The sequence below is a fragment of the Myotis daubentonii genome, chromosome 9 (genome assembly GCF_963259705.1).
Source record: "Myotis daubentonii chromosome 9, mMyoDau2.1, whole genome shotgun sequence".
NCBI classification, from domain to species: Eukaryota; Metazoa; Chordata; class Mammalia; order Chiroptera; family Vespertilionidae; genus Myotis; species Myotis daubentonii.
In genome coordinates, this window is record NC_081848.1 from 76,910,391 (window position 1) to 76,932,821 (window position 22,431).

The 22,431-nt window shown below is 47.6% G+C and overlaps 1 protein-coding gene across 5 annotated transcripts in view; it reads right to left on the reverse strand.

The window, feature by feature from the left end:
- EHF (ETS homologous factor) overlaps window positions 1–22,431 on the reverse strand; it is a 42,146-nt gene that overhangs the window by 4,396 nt on the left and 15,319 nt on the right. For 2 of the 5 annotated variants that reach the window (XM_059709709.1, XM_059709706.1), the window contains exons 2-8: window positions 16,135–16,234; window positions 11,871–12,116; window positions 9,351–9,413; window positions 6,691–6,759; window positions 6,505–6,573; window positions 1,470–1,532; window positions 52–247 (exon numbers count right to left, since the gene is read on the reverse strand). In XM_059709709.1, coding sequence (XP_059565692.1) covers window positions 52–247; window positions 1,470–1,532; window positions 6,505–6,573; window positions 6,691–6,759; window positions 9,351–9,413; window positions 11,871–12,116; window positions 16,135–16,231 — 803 coding nt within the window. In that variant the 5' untranslated portion in view covers window positions 16,232–16,234. Of the gene's footprint in view, window positions 1–51; window positions 248–1,469; window positions 1,533–6,504; window positions 6,574–6,690; window positions 6,760–9,350; window positions 9,414–11,870; window positions 12,117–16,134; window positions 16,235–16,400; window positions 16,513–22,431 lie in introns of those variants that run through there. The other 3 variants (XM_059709710.1, XM_059709708.1, XM_059709711.1) reach the window with 3 other exon arrangements.

Consider the following 22,431-nt stretch of genomic DNA (forward strand, 5'->3'; position numbering starts at 1 on the left):
GACTCCCTGGTCGTGCGGCCGTCTCGTGTGCAGAGACCAGCACCCCCTCACCTCATGGCCCGGCTGAGTTTCTCGTAGGTCATGCTGCTGTTGTTCTTCTTTTTGCCCCACAGCTGCGCCACCGCCTCCGACTTCAAGAACCTGAAGATGCCCTCCGACCTGTCTTCCCACTTGATTAACCCTGGATTCTTGTCTGGGTTCAGGAGGATGTCCCGGATGAATTCCCATAAGTGAGTCCCTCGCGGGTCTGAGAAGCAGAAAGGGGAGTTTAGTGATGGCCGACGTCACAGCGAACCAGGTGCCAAGCAAGCATAGAGTTGGAACATCTTCCATCCGTCGGGAGATCCTCAATTCTCCCCCTGCCCACCCGCGAAGCCAGATCACAGAATTCCCAAATATTGTACACATTAACAAGATGTTTGACAATGAACTAGCACAGTTTTTTTTTATTTTGTTTTTAGTTTGCAAAACAGGAACCTGGGACACAGAATTTAAGTGACTTGACCACGGTTACATAGTTAACCAGTGGCAAAATCAAGAGGAAAGAATAGGTGTTAGGTGGCCTATTTTTAGAGTGTCTTCTAAGTATTGTTGACAACTGTTCTGGGATTCGTTTCAACGTGTTCCTTCCCCAGAAGGCAACTTTCAACCACTTTTATTTAGCAAGTACTTCACCCGTTAAATCACTCCCACCCAGCAACTGTGCACACCGACTGGGTTCTAGTATTGTAACTCCTAGAACAGATGGGGGTGAGGTCTCCCTGAGGTTGAGGGGGCCAATTTAAAAATGAAGGGGTAACTGTAATAAGATTAGCAAATTCAATTATATCCCCCAGTAGACTTGTGACACACAAACCCACCCACGCCTACCAGTTTGAGGGGCTCTGTGGGATGACCTGGAGTAGCAGATAAGGAAGATGGCCAGTTCCCTGCAATTTTTGATTACACCATCTTCATTTATTTCTACACAACCCCCCGGCCCTACACACACACACCTTATCTCTGATATTTTGTACACTTTCATAAGGTTTTATTATTGGGGGACATACAACCCCCAAGGAGCACGGTTGAATCTTAAGAATAAAGTCATTTCTTGGAACAACCAGTCTATAAAGGTAGGAAGCCAACATTCAGCAAAAGCAAATAATACTGCATCTCAGCTGTTTCTCTCTATCTTTCTCCTCCTCCCCCGCTTTTTTTTTCTGGAGAAAAGGAACCTGCTAGCCCCATGCCTATAGGAAATCTGTTTTTTAAGAACAAAGAACAGAATGAGGCCATATATTCATTGGGGGTTCCTTCAGGGGGTTACTCTGGCAGTAAGTGTTGCCTCTATTTTCTCACCCTCCCCAGTCTGAGGTGAAGCATTGGAGGCAGCAGGCAGAGGCAACATTTGTCTAGAAACTAGTGGCCTCCAATTATACCTAAGTTGAAGGACGGGCTAAGTGCCATCTGAAAGCCAGCCGACTTACTGTGCTTTTTGGTGTGGGACTTGGCAGGGTGGTCTTGCTCCTTCTTCACATCAGGTGACTCTGCTGAAGAGAAAAACAAGAGCTGTTTGATTTCCCTCTTCCCTTCAATTGTCAGTTTCATTTCTTCATCTACCCATGTAACCAATATTTATTGAGCACCTACTACATGCCTGGCACATTTCCAATACAAAACAGAGAGGATAACTGCTCTGGAAAAAAATACTGCAGGGTAAGAACTGAGGATAGAAGTATGAAGATGGGACTAATTGGCAATTTCATATAAGGTGGTGGTTATAGAAGAGACCAGAAGGGCGTCAGGGAGACAGCCATGCAGAGAGCTTGTGCAAGAGTCTTCCAAGAATGAGAATAGTAAGTACAAAGGCCCTGAGGTCAGTGGGAGTTTGCTATGTCCACAGAGCAGCAAGAAGCCAGTGTGCCAGTGAGCAAGGGGCAGAGGGGAGGAGGTCCATACCATTAAGGCTTGGTGGGATCTTAGCCTGTTTTCTGAGAGATCTGTTGAGCCACTGAAGGATTTAGGTCATTGAAAGGGGTTTTGTTTTTCATGATACAAAAATGTAAACATTTATAACAAAGAAAGACGGCTTTTAAGCCAAAGGAGGGCCTTTTTTGGCATGCAAGTTTACATTTTAATCAGCCTGACAAAGAGGCCATTGACTGGCCTGAGCTCAGTACAGAGGGCCACGCGGGCTATGGAAACACAGATTAGTTTAACAAATGACTCATTATGGTAACCCTGTGACTATCACCAGCGAGGAGATGACAGAGGCGGAATAAAACTTCTTGAAAAGAAAAATAAATGATCTAGCTCTGTGTGTGTGTGTGTGTGTGTGAGAGAGTGGGTACTTCCCATGTCCAAGGCAGATCTTAACACACACAAAAAGTCACACAATAAAAAATCCACCAGTTTTAATAGAGTAGTCCCTAAATGCAAGCCAGTTTTGTTAAGAAACTGGGCCGGCAAAATGCATCGCTTCTGCGTGTGTTACATTGGGACTTCTTAACCTAGGCTTCAGTATTGTAGGTGTGGCCTTCAAGAGCGTTTAAGACTGGCTGAAAATATATGCAAAGGGAGAGGGGCTGAAGCATTCATTCAATTGTCAAGAGTGGGCCATTATTCAAAAAAAAAAAAAGTTTGAATAACCATTCGCTCCTATTTTAAGCAGTTAAGAAGAACAGCTACTGATGTTGAGCGCTTACTATGTAAAAGGCACGGAGCTAGGCATATTACATGACTCACTTTATTTCATTCACACAATAACCCTGTGAGGCAGGTACTATTAAGACCCAGCGTTCACAGCAACGAAGGAGCTGAGACACAGAGAGGTCAGATGACTTGTCTAAAGTCATACAGCCTGAGAGGGGAGCCAAGATGCTAACACGGCCAGTTTGAACCCAGAGCCTTTACTATAACCACTAGTCTCTGCCATTTCTTAAGCTGGTGGCACATAACAGGTGTGACGAAAGTCTCCCCTGCCGAGAATCAGGGCCAGTTCTCTAATCATGCTCTAGTTAGTGGGGAAAAGTAATTCCGTATTTCCCAGTGCGCAGGGACACACTCGCCTCTCTGATCACCCAGCCTGCCCGGACGCGGGGCTTCCAGCAGTTTCCCTGAGAGCCGTGGTAAGTTGGGGGAGAGGGGTTTAATAAGATCTGGTCAGAAAAGGAACCTCTTGTTCTGGGTCAGAATTCCTCCCCTGGCTTTGTCAGCCAGAGACCCGCACCTGCCTTGTGTTTCTCTGAAATCCAGAAGGACAAATTCACAGGAAATGCAAGGAGACTTCACTCTCCCTCCCTGTAGGTTTCAGGGTGAGGTTGCAACATCCCATCAGGATGTGACAATATTGCCACAGGTCTGGCGCTCACCCCGGTTTCCAAGTACACATCACTCTGACAGGGCCACGTTGTTCTTCAGACAAAGAGTGGCATTTACCCAGCAGGCCACAAGCAAGGCTCGTCTTCAAATGGCAGGGCCTTTATTTCAAAGCCAAGGTTGAATTCAGAAAAAAAAACACACAAAAAACCAGTGTCTCCCAGTTTATTGGCCCCAATCATTGCGTATGGGTTCCACGCTGGTGTCGAATCAATTACTTTGGGGTTAAGGTAACTTTGTGAATCAGACGGAAACCTTAGACCCTTCTCCCCAGAAAAAATGCACATATTGTTCACTTGTGAAAATCTGTGGACAATCCCAGGGGTTCGTGGCTCACTTGGGAGCCCATGGACTCCAGATTAAAAAACCCCAGGCCAGATAGACGATGAGATGTCAGCCATTTACCTAGGCTAGCTCTCTGTCCAGTTTGGAAAAGACCAAATAAAAATTATTCCCCAATACAAATGTTTCCATCATCATACGGAGGATTATGCAGCCCAAAGCTAAAGGAAACCCTCATTCTCCCAGCCTCCTTGTGCAGTCCCGAGCGTGAGGGCAAGCTCTGGAATCCCTGAGCTGCCTTCACACTAAAATCTTTTGATCTGAAACCTCCCTTTAATATGATGGCCTCTCCCCCTCCTATGCCCCTCACCCCCAATAAAAGTCAGAACCTTTGAAGGCAGCCATGTGGTTAGGTGACTCATGCTTATAAAAGGAGGGCTCGCTCTGGGGCAGTGGTCCAGCTTGGCTTTCTCTCGCTGGGCGCCCAGGCCTCTCCGGCCAAGGTCTGGCCAGGGCAAGGGCGGCACAAAGCCCCAGGTTTATGATGCAAGAGCCAGATGGTGACTTCAGCTAAGCTGCTTCGCAAGAAGAGAAGATTAGAAGCATTTGCATATGATTCAGCTGTGAGCCATTTCTTTACGGGATATACAAATTTCAGTGTTAGAATAGACCGTGCCACCCTAGCTTTAGGCTCAGCAAGTCGGTGAATAAACACATCAGGCCCGAGTTGGCGTGATTGGCTCGAGGACTATCGGGCAGATCAGGAACACTGGCGGCAGCCATTTTATGAAATGGGCAGATGGCAGGGAAATCAAAACAAAGGCCGCTGCCCCGCCCGCCTTTATCACCGAGGGCATCAGTTTACCCGGCCTCGCCTTCGCTCCACGGGTAGCTTGCATTAAGACATAGAAAGGTGCTTAACTGCATTCAGTCTAATGGGAGCATGAAAGGTAAAGACTCAGACAAAGGACCACGCTCGCTCCTTTTGTTTTTTTCCCCTGGGGGAGGGGCTCTGGGCCCATCCAATAGAACAGACACTAAACTATACTGAAAGGAATTAATAATCAAATATCCTACTGGAGGGCTGTTATGCCAAAGAATTTGGCAACCCCTGACACTCAATTGGTTCTTTAAGGGATAATTCTGGTAGAAGGCCCAAACTGATGATCTCATTTTCCAGCCTGTGTTACACTCTACACTCGTGGGGTAGGGATGAGGGGCAGGGGGTGTCAAGGATTAGGGGAGATCATGGGGAGCAGATTTGTAAAGCCCATTTAAAGGAAGGCCTTTTCAGAATTAGGAGACTGTGAGTTTTCTGCCGCTGCCAATCTGAAAGCAGGAACTGGCCTCTGGGGCCCCGCAGACTCTTTGGTTCAGAAGTCAGGACACGAGAGAGGCCTGGCGGGGCGGGCAGCAGGGCTGTGATTATGGCTTTTAGGTTTCCTAGGCGCCTCAAGACCTACCAACCCCCCGAGGCTCAAGAAGTGGTTGGTTCCACCTTACTTCTGGTTGGAATCTTTTGCCATAAGCCAAAGAGCCAACCGGAAGGACGTGGGCGGCGACACCTTAGGAAGTGTGAGAGGAAGTCAGAGGGGGAGCAGGCGGGTGGTTTCCTCGGCTCTGAAACCTTGCTCAGGACGGGGTGGCAACGATTGCACAGAAGTGTTACCTCGATTGGCTCAGTTCCCCCAGAAGGGCAGATCCAGTGTTGGATCTGTTTCTTAATTTCCACAGATATGTAGAGTGACACAAAGTATGGTCACTGGGGGGAGGGGGAAGTAGAGAAATGAATTGGCCTCAGTTCTTAACCTCAATCCCAGAAGCATTGACACTGGCTCCCAGCCCTGTCCTGTTCCAGGGGCTTGACCGTACAAAACCTCATACCAAAAGCTTTCATTATTTCAGTTCTCAAAAACATACTCAGCAAAAGAAAAAAGAAGAAAAAAAAAAAGAGGGAGGAGGGGTTGTTGTTTGATTCTGTGCTTTCTTCCCCAAACACTCATTTAAATCTTTAAATCCAAGGTCTGAAGTTGTCCCAAATTCAATTCCAAGAAAGGGCAATTCACTTGCGACAAGTCTAAGTTCCGTTTCACAGACCCAGACAGATCCACAAGTGCGCACCCAGATTGAAGGTCAACGTGAAACCCTCTATTCATCTCCCCAATGCACTCAGTCCTACCTGGTACATGCCAAGGTACCTATTTGTAAATGGAGGGGGGAGCATAATCTGAAAGGCCCTCTCTCAGACTTTGAGCAGACCAACCCTCTCATTCAATGTAACCTTGATTGAGTCATGGATAGCCACAGGTGCATCTAATCTTAACCAAATACAACTAACATGAACAGAATTCAAAAAGTGACTGGAGAGTCCTGATGAGCCAGGCTTCAAGAACTGACAAAATAATGTAATTTCTGGGGTTCTGAAAATTTCCAATTGCTCCCCCTCTACCCAAAGACCATTGCCACAGGTTCACGGACCTCCGTTAGACCTTCTTTCTCTAAAGCCAAATAGTTTATCGAAAATCAAATATAGCCTTCTTCCCCCATAAGTATACTCAAATATGAATAATTTTATCAGACAGTTTCCTAAGAGCCGGATTTTGTTGAAAAGAGAGTTTTTGTTATCACAAGAAGAGTGACGTGGTTTCACAGGAGACAAACACTTTTCCTAGAGGCACCCGCACTGGTCATATTCCATGTACAAATATTGGCTCAAAAGCAGATCTTTTATGAATAGTAACTCTGTCCCTTTCCTCACTTTTTAATGAGAAAGACTCCAGCAAAATGGAAACATAGGATGTTGGCAATTCTCATTAAGCAACTTACATGAGGCACACAGCCTCTGATGTCAGGACAACTTACCTACAGGAAGGTGATTGGTGGTTGTCATGGAGATCTGGGCTCGGCAGAATGTTTTGCTGTCCAACAAATCTGTAGCCATGAAAAGATAAAGGACATTGAGAGCCCCCTCTGACGACAGAACTTTTTGGCTATTAGGATAGCAAAATCAGAATGTAAAAGGGCGTGCAGTGCTGGGGAGTTAGTTACCTACTGTGCTACCATAGTTGGTGTCGTATAAATAGTTTTCTTCTTTCCAGGTGTTCATGATGGAAGGGTCTACAAAGGACAGAAAATGGGAACAGTCAGCAATCATCATCTCTGGGGAGGAGCCTCCCTTTTCTAACTCACGGCTCATTAGGGAGGCATAGGAGCTAGGGGGTGGTCTCCAGAGTGTAGGGAGACACTGCTACTCCAGCCACCTGTTACTTTATAATAATGTTACCCTCTGTTTCTTCCAGTGTCCTGGGGAAATGGACTTTGCTATAGCTCTATCCATGTGTTCTGCACCTGTTGCATTGTGGGGGAAGTTGCAACAGTGGAATTCTGACCTAGATCAATGCTTGGGTTTCCTGGGAATTTTCTCAGACTGCACACGGCAGGGGGGTGGGTTCAGGAGCCTGACCTTGTCTTGCATTCTACTACACAGGGACCAGAATATGTTTACACTAGAAAAAGACATTGTTAGAGACAAATAAATTCATGATTAATGAACAACTTTTTCCAGTAATATGTTCCTGGGAGAATTAATGATGTTTCCGTCAGAAAAAAAAAGTCTAGTCATTTTCATCATAGTGTCTTCATTGCTGCAATCCAGAGAGATCTCTCCTCAAGTTGGCAACAGCCCCCTCCCTCTAGGATTTCTCCAATTAGCTTAAGGGACAACATGAAATTCTCAAAACACAAATCCAACAACTTTTAAGAGTAGGGCCCCATTGCCTCATCTTGCAAAAGCCTCTCTCTCTCTCTCTCTCTCTCTCTCTCTCTCTCTCTCTCTCAGCAAGCATGTCTGACTCTGATTGACTCTTCGGATTTCAGATTCAAAGGAAACTCCCCTCTACCTACCCCAAATGAAGCCCAGCTCCTACGCAACCCCCACATCTGGGCTAGTCTCCAACAGAAGCATTTTCTTTCCTGGCTGGCCGAGAGCTGCAAGATCTGGCAAGGAGTGCTCACCTCGCTCGTCCCTACCAGGAACTTCCTGCTTTCTTCTCTTCACAGATCACGGCTGCCCTCGGCTCCCCTCCTGCCCAGCTTCTGAATTTCTGGGCCGGGTGGTAAGTCACTGGCCGAGTTTCATTTTGTTTTTACAACATAAAAGGTATAAAACCTGAGTCACTGGCTAAGTCCGCTTGTTTACGACACAGGGATTTAGCTGGTATTTTAACTAATAGCTACGTGTTTGGGCACTCCAAGCCCAATCTCTTGGGGTTACACCCTCTCTCCTTGTTGGGTCACCTCGTACACCTGTTGTTGCCTCTGAAAACAAACTGAACCAAAAGGTTTGGAGGTGCCGGCCCCTCTCTGAGCCTCTTCTCCCCTCCTCCCTGGGCGGACCTTCTCCTCCACCCTTTGGCTTAGCTTTTCTGAACTGGCAACACAAGAATGTCTGGATGGTCAACTCGAATTATCGAGTTACTTGGGACCTCTGCATGCCATCCTGGCTATGGTGGGGCTATCTGCCCAGTCACTGTGGGGGTGGGGCACACCATCTCCCTACTAACCCCGTGTACCTGCCTCTACGACAGCCAGACCCATAAAGCACAGACCATCCAGGTAACCCAACCCCTGGTCTGTGGGAGAAGGCAGAGCTAGGAAACGCTAATTAACATGCTTAGCAGCTATTGTTTTTGGCTTCAATAATAGTAGACTAGCCCCCTTATAAAAGAGCAAATAATTGCATGGGGCCAATTTGGGCTCTGGGTGGCTCACAAATCACTCCTAGGTGCAATTCTGCCCTTAATGACTGGCACGCAACCCTCGGGCAGGCCTGCGGGCTCTCATGGCTTGCAGCCTCACCGATGAGGACCTGGAGCAGTGGCAGCTGCACAGTCTCATCATGGCCAGTGGACTTTCAGGGACTTGCATAGCTCCCCTTAGACCAAGAGGCCATAGGCCAAAGGTCAAGGTGCAAGGAAATCCGATTTGTGCAAGGCCATTGGGCAAAACTTCTTGAGGCAGTTATTGCCCCTTGCAAGTCTCCAGGGGTGACCGAGAGTCCCCAGGTGAGAGATTAGGATGGGGGAAGGAGAACAAACATGAATAGGGATACCGTGGGACTGCAGACCCCATTGAGAGCCCAGAATAATCTTTTACCTAAATGCACAGAAAGCAGAAGTTGGGTTCCATAGCTGCCTTTGACATTCCTACAGAACCTCTGAGAGCCCTAGAAACCACAGTAAGTACAACAGCAAGTCTGCGTCTTCGTCCTTTTTGTGTAACACTCCTACCAAGGGAGGGGGAGAGGGAGAAACATAGACCCTTCCTCTTCTCTCCCCTTGCTTCTCCTAACTAGGTCAAGTCCCCTGACTCTGTGGTGAGAAGGAGGCCCACATAGACTTTGCAATTTTCCCAGCTCCTGGAGCGGAGCCTGGATGATGTCCTGACCAGTAGTGGGAAGCAGAGAAGTGTGGGCAGAATTGGTCTCACCATCAGTCTAGAAATCAGAAATAGTTGGCAGTCACTGGTCCCAAGCCCAGGGGATGAGGCTCACAGAGGGTGGCCCCTTGGAGACAGCCAGGGAAGAGGCGTCCCTGGGTTTCCTGCCAAAATACTGGCTCCTTCCTGCTCCCACACTCCCTTGCACTCACTCCCCATTGTCCCCCCTCAGGGATTTGCCTACCAAGTTGGCTCTCTTTGCTACTACTCACCCGTTTGTTCAGTCTTGACAATGACATTGTGTGTGGACTGGAACAGGTCACTGCTGCACTGGCCTGTGAAGGGCAGATTGGGAAAGTCAGAGCAGGCCCGCAGGGAGCCAAAACTTAAACAAGGACAGAGCCGACTTCTGGGAAGAGCTTCTGCCAGTCCCACTGCCTGATCCCCTGACCACCTCTGTTTGCTTATGGGAGGGGGCTTCCCTCTCTGGATCTTCAAACTCAAGCTTGAACTTCCTGGCACAGAAAAATCAGTAGCTCAGGCATCCACATCGGATGGAATTATGTGGCCTTGTCTAGGGAAGGCATCCAGTCTGGTGGCAATAGAACTTCAGAAGTCAGAAGATCAGTGTTCCACTAAGAACTGCAAGACACTTCGTCTTCCTGGGTCTTGGTTTCCTCATCTGTAAATTTAGGGGATTAAACTAGATAAAGTCATTACTAGATGGTATCTAAGGTGCTTTCCCAGCTAAGATATGACACGACATGAAAACGCAAATATAAGGAAAACCAGTTTAATTTAACTGGCTTTATTCTTCTTTGATCTTAAAAGTAATCAAATTTATTCTTATTAGCTCCAATCTATGAGCTATGGCTGGGTAAATGCAGTGATTCTTCCCTTCTTTATGCCTTGCAATTCCTCTCTGGGTGTGTCATAAGTAAAAAAGCATGTATATACAGATGAATAAAGGTCATATGATTTTTCTCCCTAGCCCGATTATAAATATCTCAGGAGCAGGGGTCATGCTCTAACCTCTCTGGCCTTCAGTCGTCCCATCTGTAAAATGGGTACAATATTTATTTTCTCAGAAAGTCATTAAATGAATCAACTCACTTAGCATGCCTAGGATACGTAAACACTTAATATATGTAAGTTAATGGAATGTCTACAAAAAGGCAAACAACAATCAAAGGTGAGAAATCTGGTCATTAGCCACTTCCAGGGGCACCAGCAGCATCCAGTGGGACCAAACAAGTCATGGAAGGTCAGAGATGGAAGGTCAAAGACAGCCACATCACCTCCCAGGACTCCCCACCTTGGGCTTCAATCAGGGCGAAGCTTTGAAGGTCTGGATTTAATTGGAGGTGGGAAGGTAAATATTTTTAATTCCTCAAGTGTAAGTCTGCTCTTTCTGAAGATTCCTGGGGATTATTTATAGAGCCTTGTTTGGTTTGGTTCTAGTAAAAGAAAATGTGCAACCATGTCTGTGAGGTGGGGGGGAAGAAGGAAGTGCCCAGGAGCTGAATGAGGTCATCCAAAATGGCCAGCACCGGAGCCGGCTCTGTGCCCAGACGGGGACCTGCTCAGCGTTGATGGCAGCTGTCAGGGACCAAATATGGCACATAGCCCTGGGTCTCATGCTTTCCAAAGCCCCAGCTACCTGCCTACATACAGGTTCTGCTAAGACAGACTTGACCATTCTGATGTGGACAGGCCAGCTCACTCTTGTTGTCTATCACTGCTTTCCAAAATAGCTGTCGTTCTCAGAGGAGCCATGTTTTTTTTACAGCCATTAGCAGGGCAACTTTATGCCAGTGTCAAATACATTCTGCAAGACAAGTTGTCTGCCCACTATGTCTTACAAGCCAGTATAGAATGTGTGCGCGTGCGTATAAGCTATCGCGATGCACAGTGTTTAAATGGTGGCTGGCAGCGGGCTAGGTGAGACCTTGAAAGAGAGACATTTGACCTGGCCTGAATGGCTCAATGGTTGAGCATCAACTTGTGAGCCAGGAGGTCACAGTTTGATTCCCAGTCAGGGCACATGCCCGGGTTGCAGGCTCAAACCCCAGTGTGGGGTGTGTAGGAGGCAGCAGATCAATGACTCTCTCATCATTGATGTTTCTATCTCTCTCTCCCTCTCCCTTCCTCTCTGAAATATATATATATAATTTTTTTAAGAAAGACATTTGGATCTAAGGGCAGCACCAACTCCAGAAATCACTGCAGAAACTTCCTACACGTGTCCAGGCCATTAGCTCTAACTCCCTTTTTTGTTGTTGTTACTTAACAGAACTTTTAAGAATTAGCTGAACTATTGTAAGTCTGCTCCCCTTCCCTCCCAAAACACAAACATAGACCTAATTTTGCATATCTTCTTACTATCTTAGGTTCCACCTTAAGAACCTCGGTCTGGAAGTTTCGAAAAAAAAAATAGCCATGATGATCTTAGCAAGCAAGTAATTGGGAATTAAGCTGTCAAACCCTGTTTGCAAGTCACAGAGGAAAGGTTTTCTGAGAGGAGCGAGTATTCTGTGAATACCCTGCTAGCACATCTCCTGGATCATCGGCCACAGGAGAGAGTTAAATTACACTGGGTTTGTATGGGTCGTGACACACTCGCAGCCTAGTTTTTCTGCTTGTTCTCTCCCCTCCCTTCTACTTCCCTGTCTTGGAAACAGTAATTTGGAGGTGAGACCATCCTTTGAGGCCCCTCACTAGGATCCCTGCTGGCTGCAGAGGCTTTGCTCTTCTCAGCTGACTCCTGGCGAGATGGAAAGAAAGACAATCACCGTTCCACTTGAGATGCTGCAAGTTGCTGTAAAGGAGCTGCCCCGCCGTTCCCGCCGCCCGGATAAACTCCTGCAAACCCATGTTGCACAGGTGCTCGCCGTTGATGTCGAACTCCTGGAAAGGGATGCAGCTGGCGTCCAGCTGGTTGGTGTCCAGCAGGTGCTGGAGCCATTCCCACACCTGGTACTTGGTCCAATACTGAGGATGGATTTCATGCCACTGGCCTCCAAAAAATCCACTGGAAACTGCAAAACAGGGGGTGGTTCTGAGTGACCCATGGTTGTTCCTGGGCATAATCCCAGGCAGGGGTGGGGTGGGGTGGGGTGGGGTGGGGATGCATCACTGGCGGCCGGAAGTCGTGAGGATGGGATCACAACCACAGTCCCTGTGCACCAGAGGGGCCCGGAGCAGGAGACAAGCTCTGTAGAGGAGGCCCTTGGAAGTGTGGTCCTTTTTCTGGTTGTGATGGGGCCATGCATTTAGCCCTGTGCATCTTGATGTCCTCTTCCGTATCAAATACTTACCCCTGGGAGCTGGATGAGGACAGGAGACCTGAAATACCCTGAGATCTTGAGTTTATTCCCCACCTTCCCCCAAAGTTCCATGAAAGAAAAAGCATTGCTGGTTTCAGCAACTTATTAGGTATGGTTCACCCCTACATAGTTCTCTTTCTCTCTTCCTCCCCCTGTCTCCCTCCCATCTTCTTCTCTCTCTTACACACACATATACACATCCACATCTCAAATTCAGACCATTTGCAGCCAAAAGTGAGGCCAGAGAGTAAGGTTCTTTTCTCTATGCTGCCTTTGCTTCTCCTCACAGTGGTCCAGGTTCCTCATCCGCTAACTATGCTGACCCATCCCTGCCCCACACTGGTTACGATAGCTACTGTGAGGTCATCTCCTTACACAGTTACCTTAACTTAGGTCGCTTCCCATCATCCACTGAAATTAGGTACCAAACTGCCAAGCCACGCATTGAGGCTCTTCACTAGCTATTGATTCTTCTATGGCCTTTTTTCTATGTTGTCCTTTCAGGCAAGTTTCTATTTTACCAATCACTCCCTGTTGAATTCCTACCCAGCTTTCAAACTCTGACCACCCCACGAGGGAAGTCATCACAGACTCCCATTTACTGTGCGGGCTGCTGTCCTGTGAATCGCCAGGAGGCGTGTTGGGTATTTCTCATAATGACTTTTATCGTGTTCTGCTTTCCTTTAGGAGTATCTAAGTACTGTCTTATTCTCCTCTGTAAATTGTAATGCTCAAGGTCATGGGCCCTGTCTCACGCATCTTTGTGCCTCCAATGAAAACTATCTTAGAGGCCTTGCCATCTTAGGCACTCGCGATAGATTTCTTCAGTGGCATTTGTTGCTGGAAAAAAAAAATAATGTGGGAACCTGAAAGAGTTGTGAGGTGCATTCACAAGATGGTTAGTTCAAATACCAGTGAAGAAAATTTCATTCAAGCCAATAAGAGTTGCTACGTTTAGTATAGGCTAACCATCTGTGTATGGTTACCATCTCATGCTCTCTTAAGAGAACATCATCAGCCCAAAGTCCTAGGGGATGGAGAAGAGAGAGCCAGCCAGCCTTTGGGGGGGCATGTAACAGGGCTGAGAGGTCTTATGGTTTCCTTGTAAACAGAGATCTAGGGGGAATAGCTCTCTTCTGGAAAGGTGGGGGGCAGGGGCTAGGGCAGTGATGGCGAACCTATGACACGCGTGTCAGAGGTGACACGCGAACTCATTTTTTCAGTTGATTTTTCTTTGTTAAATGGCATTTAAATATATAAAATAAATATCAAAAATATAAGTCTTTGTTTTACTATGGTTGCAAATATCAAAAAATTTCTCTATGTGACACGGCACCAGAGTTAAGTTAGGGTTTTTCAAAATGCTGACACGCCGAGCTCAAAAGGTTCGCCATCACTGGGCCAGGGGAATACACTGTTGCCGCCAACTAAGCTGAAGCGGGGGAAATCTAGCTGAACATGATACACAGATATTCCCACAAACTCAAGGGTGGAATGTGTAGCACAAGAAAACTGTCCCTAACTTTTGCTTCAAGGTCATCGTACACCAGTACTTCTCAAACCCTGATGTAAATATGAATCACCAGGGAATGTAGTTCAAATGCAGATTCTGATTACACAGAATCCTGAGCTTCTGCATTCCTAACAAGCTTCCACTGGATGATGATGATGATGATGATGGTGGTGGTGGTGGTGGTGATGGTAATGGTGATCATCTGTAGATACAGTTTGAGTTGCAAGGAGCTAAGGAACCCCTAAAGATTGGATTCCCATAATGCCCACGGCCTAGCTCTCAGGAGAGGCTGAAGGGGGAATGTTCCCAACCCAATCCCACTTTTGCTCACACCTTCAGAATCCATCCCCCGCTTCCAGATTTCAGGAGCACTAAGACCAGGAGGTCCAGATGATTTAGGCATGAAGGTGGCTGCTTGGGTAACAGCTGCCACTCACAGTGGGTACTTTATCCCTCATACCTCACGGCCAGACAAACGCAGCCCTACACCCTCAGCGTGGGCACTGAAGCAGAAGCCAGTGGTAGAGAGGAATGGGGACAAGGATTGGGAAAATCTAGTCCAAAAATTAAATTACATAGAAATATTTCCAGATATATAAACACACAGAGCTTAGACTGGATATTTCCAATTCCTCTTCATTTTGGAGGTCTCACAATACAGCTGTTTAAGGAGGGGATGTTTTTGTGTGGTTCCACGAGTCTTTGTTCCCTTTTTTCTAAAATAATTGTGTTGTTATGATAGTGCAGCTCTGGGAGTGCAAACAAGAGGCAGTCGCTCTCCATAACCCAACAACCGGCCTGCAGTAATTTCTTCTCTCAACTGCACATGACCCAGATGAAAGGATCGTTCCTGACAGTCCATCCTGTCGGAACTTGAAAGCACCAGAGAATTTTATATGAACTTGACTGGAAAATTCTCCCCATCGGCCAGTGGACTGGTCAGATTCCTGAAATTTTAGATTCCTAAGAGTTCAGGTCTTCTCGGTCTTTCAAAGGACTTCCCCCACCCCATCAATCATGACCAGGAGCTGGGCCTTCTGGGAGGCCTCTGGAAATTAAGAAATAAAAGTGGCACCTACATTTCACTCCCTGCTAAACAAATGGCCCCAGCTTTCAACTAAGCAAACAGGAAAAATGCTGTTTAATGGAGGGTCCAGTCTGAAGACCCTTCCTGCTCTGTTTAGAGTCCTCCTTGGAGGTCCCACAGCAACAGAAAACGTCACTGCTCTGAAAAGGCAGCAGTGTGGTGGGCCAGGTGACCAAGCAAGGGAAGGTCACCTGTGCACGCTTTCAACCATGTTTGGCTGGGTTCCGCGTTAAGAGGCGGAGCTGCACATGGACCAGCTGCAATTGGAGAGCATAATCCTTCCATTATCCTCCCACTCTTCCTCGGACTCTGCTCACAACAGGCCTTTTCCATTTTTTAGGGGAGTCGGAGCAGCCGTCTCTGGAGTGGAGATCAGAAGCAGGTGCGGGGGTAGGAGAAGACTGAGAGCTCCTTAAAGCCCCGCAGTTCACCGCCCAGCAGTCTGCCCAAACTGAAAGCCTTCACACGGGGTGTGGGGCCCTGATTCAGCAACCACTTTATTCAGTTTCGCTTCTACAGTAAGCCACGGGCTTGGTCACCAAACCCTCTCTAAGCCCCACCACCAACCCCTCCCTCTTCTAATCAATAGGTTCTAGATTAAAGCACCAAAGAGGGGCCACGGTCTCCTGGCAAGTCTCTTCTCCCCTGACAAAGGTAGGTCACTGGAGCATGAAATAAAAAGTTGAAGCCGCTAAACCCTCTCCTCCCTGAATTCCATGCTTCCGTGCAACACACACACACACACACACACACACACAGTCGCACATGCACACGCACACGCACACACACCTTTCTCTCCTATCCTATCTGGATATCCTAAGCCAAATACTGTTAAAAGTTTCAACAGGTGGCCTTCCCTTTGGGCATCTCCTCTACAACCCTATCTGCCAGGCTGCCCACCCAGAATCTTGAATCTTGGGAGGAAACCATGAAATCTATCAAGTGGGCTTCAGCCTGCAGCACCGGGGGCCTAGAGAGAACTCCAGCACGAAGACTTTCCCCCATCCCCGCGGTTCCTCACATCTCCTGCTGCATCTCATACCTTAAGTTGGAAAACGAAGCCTAATGAAAGTAAAGCAAAACCCCCCTGAGACTCAACACCCACAGGAGGGGGGCAGGGAGGGGCTTACCATTGCACATGGGGTAGCTGTCTGTCCAGGCGGGCTGCTGGTGGAGGAGGTTGTTGCTGGGGTTGAGATTCATTACACCACTTCCTTCCAGAATCATGATCTGTAAGGCGATCAAACAACCTGTTCAGTCAGTGCCTCTTGGACAATCGTCACTGGAGAGTACAGGTCAGAGAGTTAATTTAGGAAGAAAGGAAAAAGCATTTGCCCTTCCCACCATTGCCTCCAAAGCCTATTGCTACGGCCCCTTCCGTAAAAGCAAAACTCACTGGCGATTAAAAATTTCCAGGTTCAGTTTTCATATGCACAAGGCAAGTTTTTACAGCCACCCATTCATAAATGAATAATCTCCGATCGGGAATGAAGCGAAGGGAAAATGCAATACCTGCTCACAGGGCGCGTCTGGCCAGAAGCCAAGCTTTTTTTTTTTTTTTTTTTTTTTTTTAACAATAGTGAAAATGCCAAAGAGATTTTGTTTAAAGTGGAACTGCAAACAGTGAAAATCCAAGCTGGTAGAGGCACAGACCTGGCACCTGCGTGGGAGTCCTAGCCCACCAGGCAGGCCCTCACCCGGGCACCCAGCAAGTGTATCTGCCATGGGTGGGCAGGGGTCAGAGGGCCTCGGTTATATTTCATCCAGAGCTCCTCCAGCATCTGGCTGCATGATAATATCAGGAATCCATTGGTTTCCCTGACAAGATACTGCCCCTCCCCTTCCTTCCCGATACGAATTCTGACCAGCTTTCTCTCTCCTCTTAGACTATCAAAAGCTCTGAAAGTGACCGAGCGGTGACTTTTTCAGTCTGAGGGCTCATTTGCTCAGTAAAGGGCCTAGGAGAAGAGCCTGTCTTCCATGGGCTTGCTTGAATTTGTTAAACAATGTACAAATTTTACACTTTGAAAATACTTCTTCACTTCTCCAGCATCTATCATGTTCTCACCCCAAGCCAGGCACCCTCCACCTTCAGACCTCAGCCCCATGTGAATGAATGAATGCTCAGTCATTCAAAAGGAGATCAGCCAGGTTCCAGAGGTGCTTGACCCTTACTGGGATCTGGAATGTAACCTGCACTCCCTAAACGTTGGGGTAGGGACAGGGAGCCAGCTTCACAGCAGCAGATCATGGAAAATTTTCTGCCTGTTTGCATCCTTAAGTGTCCCCCAGGATCAAAGTGCCCACCCAGAGTGGTTCCAGCCCTCAAAACCCCTTGCTCTGATTTAGCCACTGCTCCCTTGGTTCTGTGGAGGGCCTGAGAGGGGAGGGGAGGGACTGGGAAAAGGAATACAAAATCATTCGTGTATTCATTTATTCAACAAAAATGTATCAGCCCTATAATAGTCTGGGCATTGTCTTAGGTACTGGGGACAGAGCAGTGATGAGGAGTTAATTAGGTTAGACAGAAAATTTTATGGTGATTATAACTAACTAGATCTGAGCCTGTTTTTATCGTCATCACAGTTGTTTGGCAAAAATTGGGCCTGAATCCAGTCTATATAGAAGGTGAGAAAGGGCCTTGATTGGAGATTAAATTAGTTCCTACACTTTAAGCACTTGGCACAAAATAGGGCACGGCTCCATGAAGGTGTCACTATGAGGAGAGACGCAATCTTTTTGGATACCCTGAACCAGAAACAGCCATGGGTTTCAGTTCTCTGACGCAAACACCTAAAGAAAGTGACTAAATTGATTTTTTAAAAAATATGTTATTGCTTTTTAGAGAGAGAGGAAGGGAGAGGGAAAAACTCAGAGAGAAACATCAATCCGTTGTCTCCCGCATGCCCCCTGACCAGGGATTGAACCCACAACCTGGGCATGTGCCCTGACTGGGAATCGAAACAGAGCCCTTTCCATATACAGGATGACGCTCAACCAACTGAGCCACCCTGGCCAGGGCGACCAAATTGATTTTTAAGTTCCCTTACAGAAACCTCTTTGATTCTTACCCTCAGAGAAGGAAAAAACAAAACAAACAAAAAAACCAAAAAACAACTGAAAGCTTTCCCCTTTTCACAATAACTGGGCCTTTTCCCATCCAACTTTTTAGAACAATCGCCGTAAAGCTAAGAAATCAGGTGAGGGACTTCAAGGCAAAAGAAAACCTCTCAGTCCCCAGAAGGTGCCTGGGGAAGGGAAGGGGCATGGCCGGTCTCCTGTTTGCTCAAGGCCGGGGCTTGTTCCTCGCCAAAATGTGCTCAACCACAAGCAGTAAAAAGGTTACTGTTTAACCCTGAAAGGGCTGAAGCTCAGAGCCCAGCCCATCTGCAGGGAGGAATGGGCCCTCCAGGCTGGGGGGATGGGCAGGGAAGACTTCCCTGAAACTATTATTTCACAAGGATCTGCCTGCAGGGCTGTTTCTAAGTGGCCATTTCAGTGGAAGCAAGACCTGCCTGGCCAATTCTGAGTTACCTCCTTGGTTGGCTCAGATCTGTCACCACTTCCCAAAAGAAAACCCCAGGAGGCAGGGTGATGTAAGGGCTAAGCTCCCTGGTTTTGGAGCTGGGGAGACGCAGACTCAGATCCTAGTTCCCCCGGTTACTGTGCCTGACCTTGAGCCGCTTCCAAGTCTCTTTAGCCAAACACTTTCTGATGTTCACTTTCTCCACCTGCAAAATGGGAACAATCCCACACTCAAAATACTAGGAGGCCATTGAGAGAACTTAGCAGGCAGCAAAAAAGAATTCAGTGAATGTCACAGGACAACGTGGACCAGTTCTCCCCTGGAGATCTGGTGCCACAAGCCCCTTTCCTCGGGGCAGACATCATTTCTTGCCATGACCTTCAGGCGGCATCCAGAACTCCTCAACCCACAGAAGAACCTTGAGGGCTACAAGGTCGCAGCTGCCTATCACCACCTGCCCCCCCCCTCCCCCCGCAAAGAGGCTGGCATGCATGAGCACTGCTCCCTGCTGGCACCCCCTTTCGTAGGGAAAGCAGCCAGCATAGCGAGGGCCCCTTTTTTACAGGGCGCAGTAAATGGTTACTACTCATAAAAGAGTTTATGTGACTTAATCCTTAGTGAGTCAGAGTTCACTTGAGCTCACCCAGGCTTGTGAGAAAAGGAGGTCAGTGTCTCTAGTCCAGCATGTCACTGCAGGGACAGTGCCCCTGGAGTGGGCACAGAAGGCCCCGGGCTCACACAGCTGAAGGCCTTTCACCAAGCCCTACCCCCTCCCTCCATCCCCCACTCCAGGGCCTAATCCCTTCAGGTGTAAAACAAGGGCATTTGCACCCCAACAGCCTCAAGGACTGTTGTGGAGATCAAATGAGATCATGGATAATAAATGTGCCTTGAAATTTATTTTTTTAAGGCGTTATTATAACCAACACACCCACACTCCCATTTACTAATACAGAATTTCTGTGGTACCTTGTGATTCCTTTATGGGGTACGAAAAGCAATGTTTTTCATTTAAAAGTAGGGGGATCGTTTAATGCCCTTCTTTAAGCTTCCTGCTTTACCTTCATCATCGCTTTTATTGTTTTCTACCAAAAGAAAAATTAAAAAAAAAACACACACACAACAAAAAACCAGCAAAGCATCTAGGATGTGAGGTGGAGACTTGGGATCTTTGAAGCCTGGGTTAGAATTCAGGCTCCATTCTGAGCCAGGTGACTTTGAGTATGTTACCTTATTTCTTCCCTGGTTTAAAAGGGGGAGTCTGGGAAAACGTTGATGTCCCTTAAGCCTAGGACTGCTTTGAAGGATAAGTAGTCTAATAGGTTTAAAGGGGTCTAACCCAGCACCAGCACACGTGCCCCCAATAAAAATCAGTTTCCTTTTCTTTCTTTAAACATCCATTCTCAAGACATTTCTCTAACACACTTTACTTTTTCCAGGACTGAAGAAGTAAATTCAGAGCCTAAAGTAAGGCTGACTCCACCCTTGGAGTCAAAAGCAAGCTGGAGAAAGGACTCACCGCTCCTCATCTCTAGCTCAAGGGGGAATTCTGGGAGGTGGTCCTCAGTCATGTGCAGTAGGTGAAAAGCAGCATTTTCCAACCTCTGCATGACTGATGTCTTGGGATGGGGTGGTTCTTTGCTGCAGGATCATGCTGTGCATTGCAGGATGTCTAGCTGCATCCCTGGCCTCTAGAATCTAGTAGCATCCCCAACCCCCCAAAATGTCCCCTAAAGCTAAACCATCCCCAGTTGAGAACACCGGATTAAAAGTAGAGCCTATGGCAGTGACAGCTCTGACTTTGATCTTCCTAGTGTGATGACCTTGGGCTGTCCTCTACCCTTTGTGAGTGTCTCTATTCTCTCCTGGGAAACAGACATGGCATTACTACCTACCACGTAGGCCCGTGGGAGGATGAAATGAGATAGGGGACAGTAAGGCCCCAGTACAGTGCCTGGCCCAAACCAAGTAATCCAAGTCACGGTGTCCTAAGTGGAGGTTTAAGAAAATGCACTGGGTATCAAGGCCAACTTTGTCTATTCCCAGGTGGCATTCTGGAAATATAGCATAAATTGTTGCTTGGGCTACTAAAAATTATACACACACACACACACACACACACACACACACACGCAAACTGTAAATTGCACTTCAAACCCAAGGACTGAAATGCAAGGTAGGTTATCCAGGGGGGGGTTCATCTCCATTCTCTTATCCCCCTTCACATATAAGAAAAATGGGAGGAACAGTATTTGGCTCCAGACTCCCATTCATCATCCACACTTTCACACTGACCAAGACGTTACCTCCGTGCAAAAGCTTCTAAGACAAACACTTTTGGAGACAGACATGTACAATTTCTTGGAAGGGGAGGAGCCATGCTCCTGCCCAGTAGACTAGAGCAGGGGTCCTCAAACTACGGCCCGCGGGCCACATGCAAATACAAATATTGCATTTGTTCCCGTTTTGTTTTTTTACTTCAAAATAAGATATGTGCAGTGTGCATAGGAATTTGTTCATAGTTTTTTTTTTTTAAACTATAGTCCAGCCCTCCAACGGTCTGAGGGACAGTGAACTGGCCCCCTGTTTAAAAAGTTTGAGGACCCCTGGACTAGAGTATGTATGGATGAGAGCCTCACACCTCTTAGGCAGCAGCCACCCGGCAAATGACGATGGGCCAGGAGGGCTTGGCCAACCTGAAACTCGTTTTTTGCAGAAGCAGCGCTGTGCTTTGCTGGGGTGTCCCCTGCCTGCGTGGTGGTGGGAGAGCGAGGCCACTCTCTGCTCCCCACTTTGTTAATGGGAAGTTTCAGGTTAAACACAAATTCCCACACAGCCCCAAGTTGCTTCTGTGCCACCCACACATAGAGATGACCCACCACCTTGTGCCCACACCTCTTCTAGGTCTTCATCGAAGTTAGAGTCCCTTCCGGCCCCAGCTCTACCACCCCCACGCCTGGGGAGCAGGGACCGCCACACTTGGCATGACCCTAACGTTTAAGAGTCTCATATTTTGCCCGCGGCTCAGTGGCACACATGGGAGAGGGTGAGCCTGGCCACAGAGACGGGAGCTCACTGGCATCTGAGTTGAAAGAACAAATTCAAGGTGAGAGGAGCTTCACACCAGCCCGGTGTCGCTGTGTTTCTCAGGGCAGAGCCAGAGCTCATGCCTCAGATCGGAAGAGAGGGTGGAAATCTCAATTCCGCCAGCCAGCTGGCTGTGCTGACCTTAGGGAAGTACTACCCTCTCTAAAGCCTCAGTTTCCCCAGATGACAAAAAGCAGGGAGGGGATGGAGTTGATGTGCAGATTCAACGAGAATGTCTGTAAAATCCTCAGCATGTCATCTCGTACATGGCAAGTGCCAGGAAATGTTAGTGATTGTCACAGGGCCTGCCCCCGAGTCTCCTTAAACTCTGGTGGTTTGAGTTGGAGACATCCTTGGAGCCAGGGCAGACTCATCAGAAGCAGGATGATATAATGGTTAGCCCCTCCCTCTCCTCCCCCCCCCCCCCCCCCCGCATCCCTCCGACTCAGGAGTCAGAGAGCCACAGTTCAAATCCTGCCTGGCTTTGCCAATTTGCTGAAGGGGCAAGTTTGGACAAGGAATTCAACTTCTCTGGGCCTTAGCTTCCTCATTTATGATATGAACAATATGAAAAGGGTTGTTGAAAGATAAAATGAGAGGATACTGTAAAATGCATAGAGAAGTGTTTGATGCATAGATAGTAAGCACTTGTCAATGTTAGCTGGTTCTTATCATAATACTTGTTATTTGTTGTGTTGTTACTATTTTGTTGAATATCCAAGGAGGAAATTGAGGGCCAAGTTAATTTCAAGCAAGGCCTGTAGCCTCTTCCATCTACACAATCTACTAGCTGGCACCATGGAGCCTAGAGCTG